The sequence below is a fragment of the Oncorhynchus mykiss genome, chromosome 30, assembly GCF_057628025.1.
Source record: "Oncorhynchus mykiss isolate SJ-2025 chromosome 30, ASM5762802v1, whole genome shotgun sequence".
In the NCBI taxonomy this organism is placed as follows: Eukaryota; Metazoa; Chordata; class Actinopteri; order Salmoniformes; family Salmonidae; genus Oncorhynchus; species Oncorhynchus mykiss.
Window position 1 is genome coordinate 35,668,831 of NC_143051.1, and position 18,684 is coordinate 35,687,514.

Here is an 18,684-nt window from a genome sequence, read left to right on the forward strand (position 1 = left end):
ATGTGACATGATTAACCAAAACACAGGGCCCTATGCATGACAGCTTGAATTGCTGGCCCGGAAAAAAAACATACATGATCACTCTACGACATTCTGAAATACTGCAATACTGCAACACATCGATACCATACATCCAGCGACACTGGACTCAAACTGTATAAGTCCTATATCAACTACTGTAGATTTGTTGACTGTATCAAAATGATTCTACACCCCTGTCTGGAGAAGAAAAAAGTCAACATACTATAGTGTAAGTCCTCTTCATAGTATCTTCTTCTGGTTCAGAACACCTTTATTCAGTAACAGAATCCCTCTAACTAGAAAAAATAAAGAAAACTTTATGATACACACTGTAATCAAAAGAAACAGAACGGCTAGGAAGGGATATGCTTGACACCAAAGGACATGTGCTTTGCAGCATCCTTAAACACAAAATGACACAAATTATTTAGTAATAAAAAAATGAAGTATGACCCTCGTAACCTCTTCCCGTCAGGTTGTGTGAGAGTCTGTAAACTGGAAACACATATAAATATGAATACATTTCAGATACGTCAGCTTGAGACTTGACCTTTATTCTCAACAGTGCAATATACCCATGTAATGAAAATGCTTTTTAGACAGGAGAAATATATTAGCGAGACGCTACATGATACCACTGACATCCCGGCTAAGGGACATTAGCCATTCCACACACTGAGAAAACACCGGGAGAGCAGAGACGGTTAACGGAAAAACTTTTAAAAAAGACAAATTGTGTAACAGACTAAATAGAAATTAACAATCAATCAAACACACGGAAATCCTTTGTTTCGATTTACAGTTTTCTAGTTTTCGTTTTTTAATCAGTAGTTTCCTTCTGAAGGTAAGTCTTTTTCCAGCCTCATGATTGGTCGGGCTACGTACGACTTGACACGGCCTGGGCTCCGCCCACACTGTGGGAACCAGTCACTCGATCGCACTTCAGCGGCCGGAACAGTAATGTTTTAACCATTGAACTGAGACCAGTTTTATCATTTTAGCCCTGTTCGACAGACAGAACTTTCGCCATTAGTGCCTTATCCCACTGTTCTGAGACCAGTGGTAGAGGGGCAGCCCTGCAATGGACAGTACTTCTCAACCAGGGTGGTTTTAACCTCAGTTCTGAGACAAGTGGTTCAGTAGAGTATTACTCTGCTTGAGGGGACAGTTCTTCTCCATCAAGGAAATGTAATTACCCCATATTTTGAGAGCAGTGCCAGACATTTTAGGTGGACAGTACTTCTCTATCCGGGTAGTTTTAAGTCTCTGTACCTACTGATCCAGGGCCTGTTGTCAGAGCGGACATCCAGTCAATTTGGGTCAGCGTGCAGACAAAAGTCATATGACTTTCGACAAAGTACGTTGATCACATGACTGGAAGATGCCTCGCTCCCAAGGACTTAGAGAGAGGGAGGAGGAGGAAGAGTGAGTGGGTGCAGTGTGGCGATATCTCTGCCGATCTCTCTATCCACTTCATGTTGTCCATCTGGATGAGAGACAAGTCGCTCCTCTGTGAAAATCCTTCTATCCGTCCGTCCGTCCATTTGCACGTGTGTGTATGTGTGTGTCAGACCTGCACCCCTCTGCCGTGCATCTGGATGACCTGGGCTCTAAGGGTCTGGATGGCAGACAGGATCTGTTTCTGGTGCTCCAGAGAGGTGATGCCTAGACTCAATACATCTCTGTGGAGAACGACCACAGCACAAAGATATCAGTTAGACTATACCAACTCATGATATTCAGATGCACCAGCAACATACTTGTTTGTGCATCAACGCTCTCTCTCTCTCTCTCTCTCTCTCTCTCTCTCTCTCTCTCTCTCGCCCGCCCGCACACACACACACACACACACACACACACACACACACACACACACACACACACACACACACACACACACTTAGAGCCACTCACTGGACTGTCATACGGGCCACAGACTCCAGGTAACAGTATCCTGCCGCGGTGAAGTTGTCCTTGTAGCGCCCCATGTCCACCGCATCCAACCACTCCCCTACCGAGTTAAACGAGGGGAACGACGGAAGAGTCCGCTCTGCCAGGGAGATGGAGGAGCCCAGAGGGAGGGTTCCTAGCTGAGGGAGGGTTCTACGGATAGAAGGGGAGAGACAGAGATAGATTTCAGGAAGGGATGCATGAGTCTATTGTTACCATAAGCGGTAGTATTTCTACTCTGATATCAAAACTGAGTGGGAAGTGGGAGACCTGCTTGGACGACATAAACAAACCTTACCGATGCCAGCCCATGTTGGCTAGCAAAGTCTGTTGCCTGTTAGCCTGTATATTGACCCTTGTTTATCCCGTGTTAAGCATGGTTTGCAGGGGCCTATGTCCTACCTGCGTGCCAGTGTGGAGGAGCCGATGCCGTTGGGGCTGCGGATGCTCTTGCTGAGAGCCGAGTGGATCTGGCTGAAGGTGGGTCTCTCGGTCCTCTCCTTCTGCCAACAGTCCAACATCAGCTGGTGGAGGTGGGGTGGACAGTTCATAGGGGCGGGCAGGCGGAAGCCATCCTCTATCGCTTTGATCACCTTGGACGAGACGGAGAGGAGATGGCGGGAGAGAAAGGAGTGTTAACTTTACAGGGAGAAATGTTGATAGTGAGCGATGACACCATCTCAGTCTAAAGTGGCTTCAGGAGATCTCCGCCAACAAAACGACACCCAAACAATCTCTTTCTTCAAAGGTTCTTTCAAAAGCGCTAATCCAGCAAGCAGATGTATCCCCCATAAAGACTTCTAAATGCAAAACTTCAAAACATATATTCAAACCCTTTAAATCACCGTGTTCTAACACTGTGCTCCCTAGAAAAAGCTCTTAGAAAAAAAACGTTGAAAATGTTCCACATTCCCTAAAAACACAGTGCTCTTCAGTTCTGTCCTGACCTCCGATTTAACCAAACAGTGTTCCTAAAGTGTTTCTTCATTGGCGGACATTTTCCATTTAATCAGAGCTAAAAAGAAAAGGGCATGTTAGGGCAGCGTGTGGGCTGCGTGAGATAATGGTGAAATTATGTATTTGTTTAATGCATTAATATCTCAAGGGCTCAGCCAGCTTGGCCTTTGACATTTCTTTTGGAGAGTTTAGTACTGTGAACATAGAGGTAGACACAAAGTCTGGATATTGAAAAGGTAAGCTAGTAATACACCGTCCCGGTTCATGTCCTAGCTGAGGGACGGTTCATAGGAATTCATTTCAACATTTCATGGTCGTCTACTTTGCCTTTTTATCGTTCGGATTAGTGGAAAGATTCAGACAGCGTATTAGCGTGAACAAGCTGTTGGCTTAAGTGTGAACTTTGTGAACAATGATTAACCCTCTATCTACTCTAATACCTTTGAATGCCATTCATGACGCGGCCTTGGATCAAAGGCATTTTGGCTCAAAAGCACTCTCACTTTTCTCTTCAACAAAGTCTTACGCAACATTTTCTGCACTCTTCTGAAGTTTGGGGTTTTCTTCCAAAGCGAGAATTTAAAAAAAAAAATAAGCGATCCCTCTGAAAAATTGAGAGGGAGGGGAGAAGGGAACCAAAACACACGCCCTCATCGACACAAACTGGCGGCGGCAGGGTCCTAGCGATTGGACAAATCTTCTCACCCTCCTAAAATAGCTATATTTCACATTTCCTTAAAGAGAGCGCCGCTTCCTGCCGGGATTTTAGGCTTCCTCTAAGAGCGGGGATCGTGGTGGCACTTTGGGACCGCCACCAAAAAGCGACATGGTGTCCTTAAGAGAAACAGGATTGGTCACGGAGAGGACTTATGCTGGGGACTTAGAGCTCAAAGATACTTTTTAGAGAAGCACCCGTGGCTTTCCCTCTAATAAGATCTGAGCTAGCCCAAGTCAAAAAGTTTGCACCATTTTAGAGGGGACAGAGAAGACGGGGAGAGAGAGAGAGCTAGCACAAGAGAAGATAAAGTATAGGAGAGAGATGAATAGGTAGAGAAGGAAACAGCATAGGGAATGGGGTGAGGGAGGGGACAGAGATGCACATGTGGATAAAGAGCAAAGGGAATGAGAGAGAGACAGAGAGAAAGATAGAGAGCGTGAGCAACCGAGAGAGAGATGAGATGAGGAGAAAGTTGAGTGTAGAGAGAGAGAGATATGAGTTGGATAAAGAGACTAGAGAGGAGAAGGTTGAGTGTAGAGAGAGATATGAGTTGGATAAAGAGACTAGAGAGGAGAAGGTCGAGTGTAGAGAGAGAGATATGAGTTGGATAAAGAGACTAGAGAGGAGAAGGTCGAGTGTAGAGAGAGAGAGATATGAGTTGGATAAAGAGACTAGAGAGGAGAAGGTCAAGTGTAGAGAGAGAGAGAGATGAGTTAGAGATGAGATGGATAAAGAGACTAGAGAGGAGAGAAGATTGAGTGTAGAGAGAGAGAGAGATATGAGTTGGATAAAGAGACTAGAGAGGAGAAGGTCGAGTTTAGAGGGAGAGAGAGAGATGAGTTACAGAGATGAGATGGATAAAGAGACTAGAGAGGAGAAGGTCGAGTGTAGAGGGAGAGAGAGAGACAGTCACTCTACTCACGTCCTGGTTGCCCATGTCCCAGTAGGGTCTCTCTCCGTAGGACATGACCTCCCACATGACGATGCCAAAGCTCCAGACGTCAGACGCTGAGCTGTAACGGTGGTACTGGATGGCCTCTGGGGCTGTCCACAACACCACACTCTTCCCCGCATGCTGAGAGAGAGAGAGAGAGAGAGACAGTCCGAAACAGAGAGAGAGATTTTCAATTCACATGTTCAACTCCACACTTGACACTGGACATCTTGTATGAGTATGTTTCATGTAGCCTATGCTAGAATCTACATTTAAACATCATACTACACTATGATTATTATATATTTGCTATGTATTTATTTGATTATTGTGTCATGCATCAGGATGCCCAGCCCACAAATAAAATGATCATACTTAGATATGCAAACACATACAGTAACAGTCTAACGTTTGGACACACCTACTTATTCAAGGGTTTTTCTTTATTTTCTACATTGTAGAATAATAGTGAAGACAACAAAACTACGAAATAACACATTTGGAATCATGTAGTAACCAAAAAACATATATTTTACATATTTGCTTCATTAAAGTAACCACCCTTTGCCTTGGTGACAGCTTTGCAAACTCTTGGCATTCTCTCAACCAGCATCATGAGGTTGTCACCTGGAAGGCATTTCGATTAACTGGTGTGCCTTGTTAAAAGTTAATTTGTAGATTTTCTTTCCTTCTTAATCTGTTTGAGTCAATCAGTTGTGTTGTGACAAGGTAGGAACTGTATACAGAAGATAGCCCTATTAGGTAAAAGACCAAGTCCATATTATGGCAAGAACAGCTCAAATGTAAATAAGAATATGTTCTTAACTGACTTACCTAGTTAAATAAAGGTTAAATAAAAATAAAAAATTATAAAAATATGCAAAGAGAAATGACAGTCCATCATTGCTTTAAGACATGAAGGTCAGTCAATCCGGAAAATGTCAAGCACTTTTAAAGTTTCTTCAAGTGCAGTCGTAAAAACCATCAAGCGCTATGATGAAACTGGCTCTCATGAGGACCGCCACAGGAATGGAAGACCCAGAGTTACCTCTAATGAATTTATACTGTGCAGCAGAGTTAACTCCTTCAGAGTTCAAGTAACAAACACATCTCAACATCAACTGTTCAGAGGAGACTACATCAATCAGGCCTTCATGGTTGAATTGTTAAAAAAAAAACTACTAAAGGACACCAATAAGAAGAGACTTGCTTGGGCCAAGAAACACGAGCAATGGACATTAGACGGGTGGAAATATGTCCTTTGGTCTGATGAGTCCAAATTTGAGATTTTTTTATTCCAACCACTGTGTCTTTGTGAGACGCAGAGTAGGTGAATGGATGAGCTCCGCATGTGTGGTTCCCACCATGAAGCATGGAGGAGGAGGTGTGATGGTGTGGGGTTGCTTTACTGGTGACACTGTCTGCGATTTATTTAGAATTCATGGCACACTTAACCAGCATGGCTACCACAGCATTCTGCAGCGATACGCCATCCCATCTGGTTTGTGTTTAGTGGGACTATCATTTGTTTTCAACAGGACACTGACCCAAAACACACCTCCAGGCTGTGCTGCATCAGATGACCTGGCCTCCACAGTCACCTGACCTCAACCCAATTGAGATGGTTTGGGATGAGTTGGACCACAGAGTGAAGGAGAAGCAGCCAAACGAGTGCTCAGCATATGTGGGAACTCCTTCAAGACTGTTGGAAAATCATTCCTCACGAAGCTGGTTGAGAGAATGCCTTGAGTGTGCAAAGCTTTCATCAAGGCAAAGGGAGGATACTTTGAAGAATCTCAAATATAAAATATATATTGATTTGTTTAACACTTTTTTGGTTACTACATGATTCCATATACAGTGCCTTGCGAAAGTATTCGGCCCCCTTGAACTTTGCGACCTTTTGCCACATTTCAGGCTTCAAACATAAAGATATAAAACTGTATTTTTTTGTGAAGAATCAACAACAAGTGGGACACAATCATGAAGTGGAACGACATTTATTGGATATTTCAAACTTTTTTAACAAATCAAAAACTGAAAAATTGGGCGTGCAAAATTATTCAGCCCCTTTACTTTCAGTGCAGCAAACTCTCTCCAGAAGTTCAGTGAGGATCTCTGAATGATCCAATGTTGACCTAAATGACTAATGATGATAAATACAATCCACCTGTGTGTAATCAAGTCTCCGTATAAATGCACCTGCACTGTGATAGTCTCAGAGGTCCGTTAAAAGCGCAGAGAGCATCATGAAGAACAAGGAACACACCAGGCAGGTCCGAGATACTGTTGTGAAGAAGTCTAAAGCCGGATTTGGATACAAAAATATTTAGCTTTAAACATCCCATGGAGCACTGTGCAAGCGATAATATTGAAATGGAAGGAGCATCAGACCACTGCAAATCTACCAAGACCTGGCCGTCCCTCTAAACTTTCAGCTCATACAAGGAGAAGACTGATCAGAGATGCAGCCAAGAGGCCCATGATCACTCTGGATGAACTGCAGAGATCTACAGCTGAGGTGGGAGACTCTGTCCATAGGACAACAATCAGTCGTATATTGCACAAATCTGGCCTTTATGGAAGAGTGGCAAGAAGAAAGCCATTTCTTAAAGATATCCATAAAAAGTGTTGTTTAAAGTTTGCCACAAGCCACCTGGGAGACACACCAAACATGTGGAAGAAGGTGCTCTGGTCAGATGAAACCAAAATTGAACTTTTTGGCAACAATGCAAAACGTTATGTTTGGCGTAAAAGCAACACAGCTGAACACACCATCCCCACTGTCAAACATGGTGGTGGCAGCATCATGGTTTGGGCCTGCTTTTCTTCAGCAGGGACAGTGAAGATGGTTAAAATTGATGGGAAGATGGATGGAGCCAAATACAGGACCATTCTGGAAGTTAACCTGATGGAGTCTGCAAAAGACCTGAGACTGGGACGGAGATTTGTCTTCCAACAAGACAATGATCCAAAACATAAAGCAAAATCTACAATGGAATGGTTCAAAAATAAACATATCCAGGTGTTAGAATGGCCAAGTCAAAGTCCAGACCTGAATCCAATCGAGAATCTGTGGAAAGAACTGAAAACTGCTGTTCACAAATGCTCTCCATCCAACCTCACTGAGCTCGAGCTGTTTTGCAAGGAGGAATGGGAAAAAATGTCAGTCTCTCGATGTGCAAAACTGATAGAGACATACCCCAAGCGACTTACAGCTGTAATCGCAGCAAAAGGTGGCGCTACAAAGTATTAACTTAAGGGGGCTGAATAATTTTGCACGCCCAATTTTTCAGTTTTTGATTTGTTACAAAAGTTTGAAATATCCAATAAATGTCGTTCCACTTCATGATTGTGTCCCACTTGTTGTTGATTCTTCACAAAAAAATACAGTTTTATATCTTTATGTTTGAAGCCTGAAATGTGGCAAAAGGTCGCAAAGTTCAAGGGGGCCGAATACTTTCGCAAGGCACTGTATGTTATTTCATAGTTTTGATGTGTTCACTATTATTCTACAATGTAGAAAACAGTCAAACTAAAGAAAAACTCTTGAATGAGTAGACGTGTCCAAACTTTTGACTGGTACTGCACGTACATCATATCAAAGTCTATTTGTCACGTGCGCCGAATACAAAAGGTGTAGACCTTACAGTGAAATGCTTACTTACAAGCCCTTAACCAACAGTGCAGTGTTTAAGTAAAACATAGGTATTAGGTAAACAATAGATAAGTAAATAAAAACAGTACAAAATTACAGTAGCGAGGCTATGTACAGGTGGTGGTACCGGTACAGAGTCAACGTGCGGGTGCACCGGTTAGTCGTGCTATTTGAGGTAATATGTACATGTAGGATGAATTAAAGTGACTATGCATAGATGATAAACAGAGAGTAGCAGCAGCGTAAAAAAGGGGTTGGCGGGGGGAGCATAGTCTGTGTAGCCATTTGATTAGCTGTTCAGGAGTCTTTTGGCTTGGGGGTAAAAGCTGTTGATATGGGCTTTTGGTCCTAGACTTGGTGCTCTGGGACAGAGAGAACCGTCTATGCCTGGGGTGGTTGGAGTCTTTGAATATTTTTAGGGCCTTCCTTTGACACCGCCTGGTATAGAGGTCCTGGATGGCAGGCAGCTTAGCCCCGGTGATGTACTGGGCCGTTCGCACTACCCTCTGTAGTGCCTTGCGGTCGGAGGCCAAGCAGTTGCCGTACCAGGCAGTGATGCAACCAGTCAGGATGCGCTCAATGTTGCAGCTGTAGAAGTAGGACCCATGCCAAATCTTTTTAGTTTCCTGAGGGGGAATAGACGTTGTCGTGCCCTCTACACAACTTTCTTGGTGTGTTTGGACCTTTCTAGTTTGTTGGTGATGTGGACACCAAGGAACTTGAAGCTCTCAACCTGCTCCACTACAGCCCCGTCGATGAGAATGGGGACGTGCTCGGTCCTCCTTTTCCTGTGATCCACAATCATCTCCTTTGTCTTGATTACGCTGAGGGAGAGTTTGTTATTCTGGCACCACCCGGCCAATTCTCTGACCTCCTCCCTATAGGCTGTCTCATCGTTGTCAGTGATGAGGCCTACCACTGTTGTGTCGCCTGCAAACTTAATGATGGTGTTGGAGTCGTGCGCAGCCATGCAGTTGTGGGTGAACAGGGAGTACAGGAGGGGACTGAGCACACACCCCTGAGTGGCTCCAGTGTTGAGGATCAGCGTGGCAGATGTGTTGTTACCTAACCTTACCACCTGGGGCGGCCCGTCAGGAAGTCCAGGATCCAGTTGCAGAGGGAGGTGTTTAGTCCCAGGGCCCATAGCTTAGTGATGAGCTTTGAGAACACTATGGTGTTGAACGCTGAGCTGAAGTCAATGAATAGCATTCTCACGTAGGTGTTCCCCTTTGTCCAGGTGTGAAAGGGCAGTGTGGAGTGTGTCTAGGGTTTCTGGGATAACGGTGTTGATGTGAGCCATGACCAGCCTTTCAAAGCACCTCATGGCTACAGATGTGAGTGCTACGGGTCAGTAGTCATTTAGGGACATGGGCAACCAGTACGAGAGTAGCGTAGTCATTCCTACTGAAATGAATACAATTGAAACACAAAAAAACGAAAACCTTTCAGTTATACAACTTATTTTGTCAAGACTTCCACTCTTTGGAAATAAAATGTGCCACAAGGAAAACACATTTTCTGAATCGCCATTCAAGTTGTACTTCATCGCTACTCCAGAATAGTTCTGGTTCCTGTTGTTGCATAGTTTGAAACGCAGTTGCTCTTAAATCATCATGTAATGTACAGTCAAATCAAATGTATCCTACACACTGCCTCATCTAAATCGAATCTAAATCAACCACTGTCAACCAAAAGAGAGTGAAGAAGAGTGAGCCAGACAAAGAGAAGGAGAAACCACAGGGAAACACTGATTCCTTATAGAATGCATTTTAAATCCTAGTCTGCACTGCACACACACTTGCACATCAGATTCAACATAAAGGGGAAATACAAAAAGAAGCACACCTCTCCCGCTGGCTTCAATGGCCTTCTTTTAACGATGTCATTGTCATTTGAATGTATGATTTTTATAGCATTTTTTTTACAAGATGAGATTTTTTGTATTTATTAGGAGTAATATATTTAACAGGAGAAGATATCAGCCAGGTCTCTCACCAGTGTGGTCTGTATGGGTAAAGACTAAACAAGGTAGTAAACAATGTAAACAATATAGTACATATCCCAGTACATACAGTATGTATTACCTCTCACAGTGAGACTAAAGAAGGTTGTAAACAATACGGTTTTCAACCATGTTAATATCAGTACATATCAGTCAGTAGTCTCACCAGCGTGGTGTAGATGACCTCTATGGGTCAAGAGTAAAGACTATAGGTAGTAATATAATATCAGTCAGTCCCTTCACCAGTGGGCTGGAGATGACCTCTATGGGTGAAGAGTAAAGACTATAGGTAGTAATATAATATCAGTCAGTCCCTTCACCAGTGTGCTGGAGATGACCTTTATGGGTCAAGAGTAAAGACTATAGGTAGTAATATAATATCAGTCAGTCCCTTCACCAGTGGGCTGGAGATGACCTCTATGGGTGAAGAGTAAAGACTATAGGTAGTAATATAATATCAGTCAGTCCCTTCACCAGTGTGCTGGAGATGACCTCTATGGGTGAAGAGTAAAGACTATAGGTAGTAATATAATATCAGTCAGTCCCTTCACCAGTGGGCTGGAGATGACCTCTATGGGTGAAGAGTAAAGACTATAGGTAGTAATATAATATCAGTCAGTCCCTTCACCAGTGTGCTGGAGATGACCTCTATGGGTCAAGAGTAAAGACTATAGGTAGTAATATAATATCAGTCAGTCCCTTCACCAGTGTGCTGGAGATGACCTCTATGGGTGAAGAGTAAAGACTATAGGTAGTAATATAATATCAGTCAGTCCCTTCACCAGTGTGCTGGAGATGACCTCTATGGGTGAAGAGTAAAGACTATAGGTAGTAATATAATATCAGTCAGTCCCTTCACCAGTGGGCTGGAGATGACCTCTATGGGTGAAGAGTAAAGACTATAGGTAGTAATATAATATCAGTCAGTCCCTTCACCAGTGTGCTGGAGATGACCTCTATGGGTCAAGAGTAAAGACTATAGGTAGTAATATAATATCAGTCAGTCCCTTCACCAGTGTGCTGGAGATGACCTCTATGGGTGAAGAGTAAAGACTATAGGTAGTAATATAATATCAGTCAGTCCCTTCACCAGTGTGCTGGAGATGACCTCTATGGGTGAAGAGTAAAGACTATAGGTAGTAATATAATATCAGTCAGTCCCTTCACCAGTGTGCTGGAGATGACCTCTATGGGTCAAGAGTAAAGACTATAGGTAGTAATATAATATCAGTCAGTCCCTTCACCAGTGTGCTGGAGATGACCTCTATGGGTGAAGAGTAAAGACTATAGGTAGTAATATAATATCAGTCAGTCCCTTCACCAGTGTGCTGGAGATGACCTCTATGGGTGAAGAGTAAAGACTATAGGTAATAATATAATATCAGTCAGTCCCTTCACCAGTGTGCTGGAGATGACCTCTATGGGTGAAGAGTAAAGACTATAGGTAGTAATATAATATCAGTCAGTCCCTTCACCAGTGTGCTGGAGATGACCTCTATGGGTGAAGAGTAAAGACTATAGGTAGTAATATAATATCAGTCAGTCCCTTCACCAGTGTGCTGGAGATGACCTCTATGGGTCAAGAGTAAAGACTATAGGTAGTAATATAATATCAGTCAGTCCCTTCACCAGTGTGCTGGAGATGACCTCTATGGGTGAAGAGTAAAGACTATAGGTAGTAATATAATATCAGTCAGTCCCTTCACCAGTGTGCTGGAGATGACCTTTATGGGTCAAGAGTAAAGACTATAGGTAGTAATATAATATCAGTCAGTCCCTTCACCAGTGTGCTGGAGATGACCTCTATGGGTGAAGAGTAAAGACTATAGGTAATAATATAATATCAGTCAGTCCCTTCACCAGTGTGCTGGAGATGACCTCTATGGGTGAAGAGTAAAGACTATAGGTAGTAATATAATATCAGTCAGTCCCTTCACCAGTGTGCTGGAGATGACCTCTATGGGTGAAGAGTAAAGACTATAGGTAGTAATATAATATCAGTCAGTCCCTTCACCAGTGTGCTGGAGATGACCTCTATGGGTGAAGAGTAAAGACTATAGGTAGTAATATAATATCAGTCAGTCCCTTCACCAGTGTGCTGGAGATGACCTCTATGGGTCAAGAGTAAAGACTATAGGTAGTAATATAATATCAGTCAGTCCCTTCACCAGTGTGCTGGAGATGACCTCTATGGGTGAAGAGTAAAGACTATAGGTAGTAATATAATATCAGTCAGTCCCTTCACCAGTGGGCTGGAGATGACCTCTATGGGTGAAGAGTAAAGACTATAGGTAGTAATATAATATCAGTCAGTCCCTTCACCAGTGGGCTGGAGATGACCTCTATGGGTCAAGAGTAAAGACTATAGGTAGTAATATAATATCAGTCAGTCCCTTCACCAGTGTGCTGGAGATGACCTCTATGGGTGAAGAGTAAAGACTATAGGTAGTAATATAATATCAGTCAGTCCCTTCACCAGTGGGCTGGAGATGACCTCTATGGGTCAAGAGTAAAGACTATAGGTAGTAATATAATATCAGTCAGTCCCTTCACCAGTGTGCTGGAGATGACCTCTATGGGTCAAGAGTAAAGACTATAGGTAGTAATATAATATCAGTCAGTCCCTTCACCAGTGTGCTGGAGATGACCTCTATGGGTGAAGAGTAAAGACTATAGGTAGTAATATAATATCAGTCAGTCCCTTCACCAGTGTGCTGGAGATGACCTCTATGGGTCAAGAGTAAAGACTATAGGTAGTAATATAATAGAAAAAAAATATTATAATAATTGTAATATATAGTACTAGTTAAAAATATACATATATCTAGTAATATACTTTTTTACTTGTAATAGAATATCAGTCAGTAGTCTCACCATTGTGCTGTAGATGGCCTCCATCTTGTCCTCTTGGAGGGGTCTAAAGCCAGACACCTTGCAGCCCAGGCTGGCGTTGACCAGTACCTTGTGGGCGGCCAGGCGGCGGTGGACGAAGCCCATCTCTGTCAGGTACTTCATCCCAGAAGCCACGCCCCCCAGCATGTCCATCAACTGGAGCACGGAGAGCTGGCCCTCGTGCTTCTGGAGGGGGGGAGGAGGGGGTCGATAGTGGGTTGAGGACCATAGAGATGTAATATAATACATTGCAGTTCCGACGGAGAACAAACTCCGTTATGAAGGATTCAATGACATGATGGTTAGTTATGTGGATTTATAAGGATACACAACATGCCTCTGGATTTATTTTATACCAACCATCTATTGTGACGTTTGGAAAGTAGACCAGGGGTCATGCTGAGGTAAACACTGTTACAGTATGCACACACTCTTACCCTGAGGAAGGAGTCCAGGGGCCCATTGGACATGCTCTCCAACACAATCATCATGGTGTTACCTACACACACACACACACACACACACACACACACACACACACACACACACACACACACACACACACACACACACACACACACACACACACACACACACACACGTTATTATTATAGTCCAGCTGGCTTGGGGGCAGCAGTGATTATGCACTGCCATTCTTCATCTACTGGAGAGGAGCAGGATGGCCTGTGTGCTGCTCTCTCAGTCACACCAAGTTGAATGACACCACACACACACACACACACACACTTCTCACACTCGCTGAGTGCAGGTGGCCAGAGTGTATCAAAATAGTGAAGGGAGAGAAGACAGAAACCTGAGAGGGGGAAAAAGAGAAGACAGTAGGAGACGGCACTGGGGTAGGAATGAGGGAACGGGAGAGGGAAAGAACACACAAAAAGTAGAAGAAGAGGGGACAGAAAGAGTGCTGGGATAAGGAGGGAGAGATGGTGAGGGAGAGATGGTGAGGGTGAGAGCAGCCAGCTGAGGAGAAAAGGATGCTGCTCCATTAGAAAGACACGAAGCAGAAGACTCCCTTTAGTGACCAGCTAGTGTGTGTGTGTGTGTGTGTGTGTGTGTGTGTCTGTGTGTGTGTGTGTGTATGTGTGTGTGTACACGTCAGACAGAGATGGAGCAAAGTAACATGGAAACTGAGCACGCACACACACACACATACCTCTTGCTGGCTGTGATCTAAGTGCCTTATAAATGGACACCATCAGCCTCCCTGAGGCACCCTCTATCCCAAACAGACAGACTGGAGGAGAGGCAGACAGGACTAAAACCATGACATTACCCCATCACTCTGTTCTACCACATCATACGTTATCATGCAACACTAACATACAGAACTACCGCTTCACTAAATCACTATCATTACTCTGGCTCACTACTCTATCACGCTTCACCACAAGACTACCTCTTCCCTACCAGGCCAACTATCCTGCTGATCCCCCCTACCACACACTACCCCGTATCCTACCCCACCTCCCCCTGGTGCCCCCTGCTGGACGTTTAGCTAGCCGCACGTCTCTGTCTCTCTAATGACCCTCTCTGTAGTGCTGGAGCCCTCTGATGGAGGGAGAGGTGGTGGGGGCTGACAGGTGGGCTGTGGGGGTGGAAGGGGGTCGAATGGCGGGCTAGTGGGGTGATTTGCAATCCGAGGGCGGTGTGTGTGGTGTGCGACAGTTTGAATGAGTGTGTATGCACACCGGTGTGTGAGCATGCACACGTGTGAGTTGTGTGTAAGGTGGCGGGGAAGATTAGAGTGGGTTTCAGAGTCCTGCTGTGTCTCTAGCACCAATTACCGTATCCAACACATCTGCTGCAGTCGTACGGTGCACAGTGTGTGTTCAGGCAGGCAGGCACCAGTCCCATTCCTTTCAACCCTGGTTCTACCTCATCTGCCCCTCTGAAACATTACCCCTCTGAAACTCTCCTCACCTACCTTTCTCCATTAACCTTTTCCCCCCTCTCCCTTCTCTGCTGGAATTCAACTGCTGTCCGTCTGCCAATGAGTAATCTTTTTGGGTTTGTGCAGTCTGTTCAGTAAATGCCCCCCCCCCCCCCCCCCCCCCCAGACAGTTGCCCCCTATAAAGCATAGTAAAAAGGAGCTAGGTGTAAATGCATAGAGGCTAAGGGTTCGTTTGAGATTTCGGTAACTAGCTCACCGCTGGTGATGACCCCCTCCAGACGGACGATGTTGGAGTGGTCAAACTGTCCCAGTATCCCGGCCTCGCTGAGGAAGGAGCGCCTCTGTTTCTCTGAGCAGCCGGCCCTCAGCGTCTTGATGGCCACCGGAAGCTCCCGCTTACTGGGCAGCTTGAGACAGCCACGACACACCTCCCCAAAGTCACCTGCAGGTGGAGACACAGAGACGGGGTTAGATAGCGGACTGCAGTGCTGGTTTATCAGAGAGAGAGGTGGGGGTGAGTAAGAGATGAGGAGAGAGAGAGAGAGAGAGATGAGGAGAGAGAGAGAGATGAGGAGAGAGAGAGAGAGAGAGAGAGAGAGAGAGATGAAAAGAGAGAGAGAGAGAGATGAGGAGAGAGAGAGAGAGATGAGGAGAGAGAGAGAGAGAGAGATGAGGAGAGAGAGAGAGAGAGATAAGGAGAGAGAGAGATGAGGACAGAGAGAGAGAGAGAGAGAAGGAAATAAAAACAGGGCAAACAGGGAGGGGAGATAGAGGAGTGAAAATTGGCAAAGATAAGAGAGAGAAGTACAAAGAAAGATAATATGAGAGTATACAAAAGCCAAAGCACTGTCTCAGTACCTGTGTGGACAATTCTCTCTATCTTGATGCTGGAGTTGTCGAGCTCTTTGGCAAAGGTGAGGACAGCCTGCACCAGATCCTCACACGTCTCTGGGTCTATGTAGGTCCTCCGGGTCGGGATCTTAACTGTGGGACACGGAAAGTCACGCAAGATTACAACCTGCAACAATCTACCACAACACCACAGAAACTACACACGCTAGTCCTGTTTGTGAGTCACAAAACCGCATTGAAGGCACGCAAAATACATCACGACATAAGTGGCAATCCGGTGTAGTCTTTCGTTTGACAACCACTGTATGGATGGTGTGTTTTAAAATTTGTTTGTCCCATCACCACCTTCTCACCTATTGTGCTACTTGGGGAAAAAGGGAATAAACCACATCACTGTATGTCTTATTTGTGCAGCTCACATTTCCTGGAGACAGTAGCTCAGTTCAAGGGGTTTGTCTCTTATGACTTCAGAACTGCTGAGGAAAAACAATAAGAATATTCACTAGGAACTAGGGCAGGAAATAATTGTCAGGAAAGAGAAAATCCTGAGGTAAAAGGCCTCAGAGTGTCACTTTGTTATCAGTTTCTATCCTCACAGGGCAACCTAAAAACTCTACCTGCAACAAAGAAATATATATTCAGTTCCTATCCTACAAGTATCTGTGAACCCACTAAATGTCTGTCTTGTAAACTCTTGCTTTCTAACCTGTAATCCATTATGAAAGGTGTAAAGTTAAAATGATTTGATCTGAACATGCTCCCTTGTAAGTCCATTACTAGTCTCTAAACCCTATTCAACCCTGACTAGCCCCTCAGCCTTTAACTACTATGTGGCCCACTATGGCCCATGACACTGTCGCCACTAGCCAATGGGCTTTTCAATACCTAATCTTTGACCTCTTACGCAGTCACCCCCGCAGTACAAGACTAGTTCTGGGAAACAGATAGAAACAGAAACAGATCTAGGATCAGGATAAACCCCAAATTGGACTTAATTATTCTGAGGATTCAAAACCAGTGGTACTTAGGCCCTACTTCTACCTAAGAAGCCGGGCCTTCCCAGAAGCCTTTGGGCCAGACTGGTTCTGAAATGTGATTACAACTCTAAATCGACCAGGTCTCGACTCACTGTCTCATAACAGCTTATTGATCACACACACACACACACACACACACACACACACACACACACACACACACACACACACACACACGGCAGAGAAAATGAAAACTTCTCCATTCCAGCTGGCCAGTGTTAAGTGGAAGGATCGAATATCCTCTTTTCCAGAGCAATGGGTTTTGTAACCACACAACATTAATTAAAGCAGGCCAACACCAGTTTTGATTCATTCCCCCCCCCCCCCCCCCCCCCCCCCCCTCTCTCTCTCTCCCCATCTCTCTCTCTCTCTCCCAATCTCTCCCTCTCTCTCCCTCTCTCTCCCTCTCTCTCTCTCCCTTCCTAATTGGGCTTCTTGTGTAGCTGATTCGTTTCAGGGTTAACCATGTCTTTGCCACAAGCGATTGGGGGGGAAATGAACGGATATAAACACTGCATGATTGCACGAGAGATACACACGCATGAAGGCACACAGACAGACGTAATTAGACCCACCAATGGGGGAGGAAACAGCTTCGTGTCCTAACTGATGGGTTAGATGGGCAGCAACATACAGGACAGCATGCTAGAACAGTGTTGTCCAGGACCACAGTACTGTTGGAGATACTTGGGGTCCAGGGTAGGGAAACACTGTGCTGGAGGGGTTCCCGAGAGACTGCAAATGTATTGTTACCAAGGGGGAGGTGGGGGAGTGAGCACGTGTGTCAGCGTGTGCACGCTTTTAGTGTGTGTAGATGTCTGTCTGCATTTGTTCACGTCTGAGAGAAAGTGTGTGAGCTCGTCAACTGATGGCGTGTTACACACACACACACACACACACACACACACACACACACACACACACACACACACACACACACACACACACACACGAAAAATGTCAAACCGCCCACAATCTGTCAAACAAAGCCCTTCAAATAGGTGGAAAAACAGAGACACGGGCAACTCTAAAAGTTTGCGACAAACATTCAAACCCTTCCTTCTCGGGGGACAGCAAATCATCTGACGGGCCCCCACTCTCTGTCTTCTTACTCCTCCCTCGTTGCCTTTGTTCCATCTATCAATTCCCTTCTCCTCATTCCCCCTCTCATCCTCCTCCCTCCCTCATCTCTATTTATTTCCATCTCTCTCCATCACATCCCGCCTCACACACCGTCTAATGGACTGGAGCGGTGTGTTCAGTGCAGCCTAAACACACCCGCGGAATGAAGCCTTAATGGCCACGCACAAGTTAATACCTCACAAGTAATCTCTCTCGGTCACATGCATGCAGGCAACAGCACACTAGCAGACTCCTCCTCCATCCATAGAGTGCAGACTCAACACACACACACACACAGAGAGGGAGAGTGTGTCGCCACAGTTACTCACATTGGAAGTAGAGCTCTTCGTCTCCCTCTTGACTGGCCTTGCTGTATCCACATTGTCTGCGGGGAGGGAGCAAACAAAGCCACACAGACGTAAAACATCACTAACGTTGCAGAAATCGATGGATACAAGTCTTCAATCCCTCTTGGAAATGAGAATAGGTTTCTGGACATCAGTGAATTGGAACTTGGATCAATGGTAGAGCGCCCCCCCCCCCCCCCCCCCCCCCCTGTTGCTCAGTGGAACTGGATGGACAAAACTCACTTTTGAAACTGGGCATCTTACTGTGGAAATCAAACCTG

The 18,684-nt window shown here is 44.9% G+C and overlaps 1 protein-coding gene across 2 annotated transcripts in view; it reads right to left on the minus strand.

The window, feature by feature from the left end:
• Positions 1 to 251: 251 nt before the first annotated feature.
• LOC110487605 (ephrin type-A receptor 7-like) overlaps positions 252 to 18,684 on the minus strand; it is a 186,975-nt gene continuing 168,542 nt past the window's right edge. For both annotated transcript variants that reach the window (XM_036971408.2, XM_090228176.1), the window contains 9 exons: positions 18,386 to 18,441; positions 15,904 to 16,029; positions 15,302 to 15,487; positions 13,570 to 13,631; positions 13,115 to 13,318; positions 4,569 to 4,721; positions 2,374 to 2,564; positions 1,936 to 2,124; positions 252 to 1,703 (listed from right to left, as the gene is read on the minus strand). In XM_036971408.2, the coding sequence (XP_036827303.1) occupies positions 1,589 to 1,703; positions 1,936 to 2,124; positions 2,374 to 2,564; positions 4,569 to 4,721; positions 13,115 to 13,318; positions 13,570 to 13,631; positions 15,302 to 15,487; positions 15,904 to 16,029; positions 18,386 to 18,441 (1,282 nt within the window). In that variant the 3' untranslated portion in view covers positions 252 to 1,588. The remainder of the gene's footprint in view (positions 1,704 to 1,935; positions 2,125 to 2,373; positions 2,565 to 4,568; positions 4,722 to 13,114; positions 13,319 to 13,569; positions 13,632 to 15,301; positions 15,488 to 15,903; positions 16,030 to 18,385; positions 18,442 to 18,684) is intronic.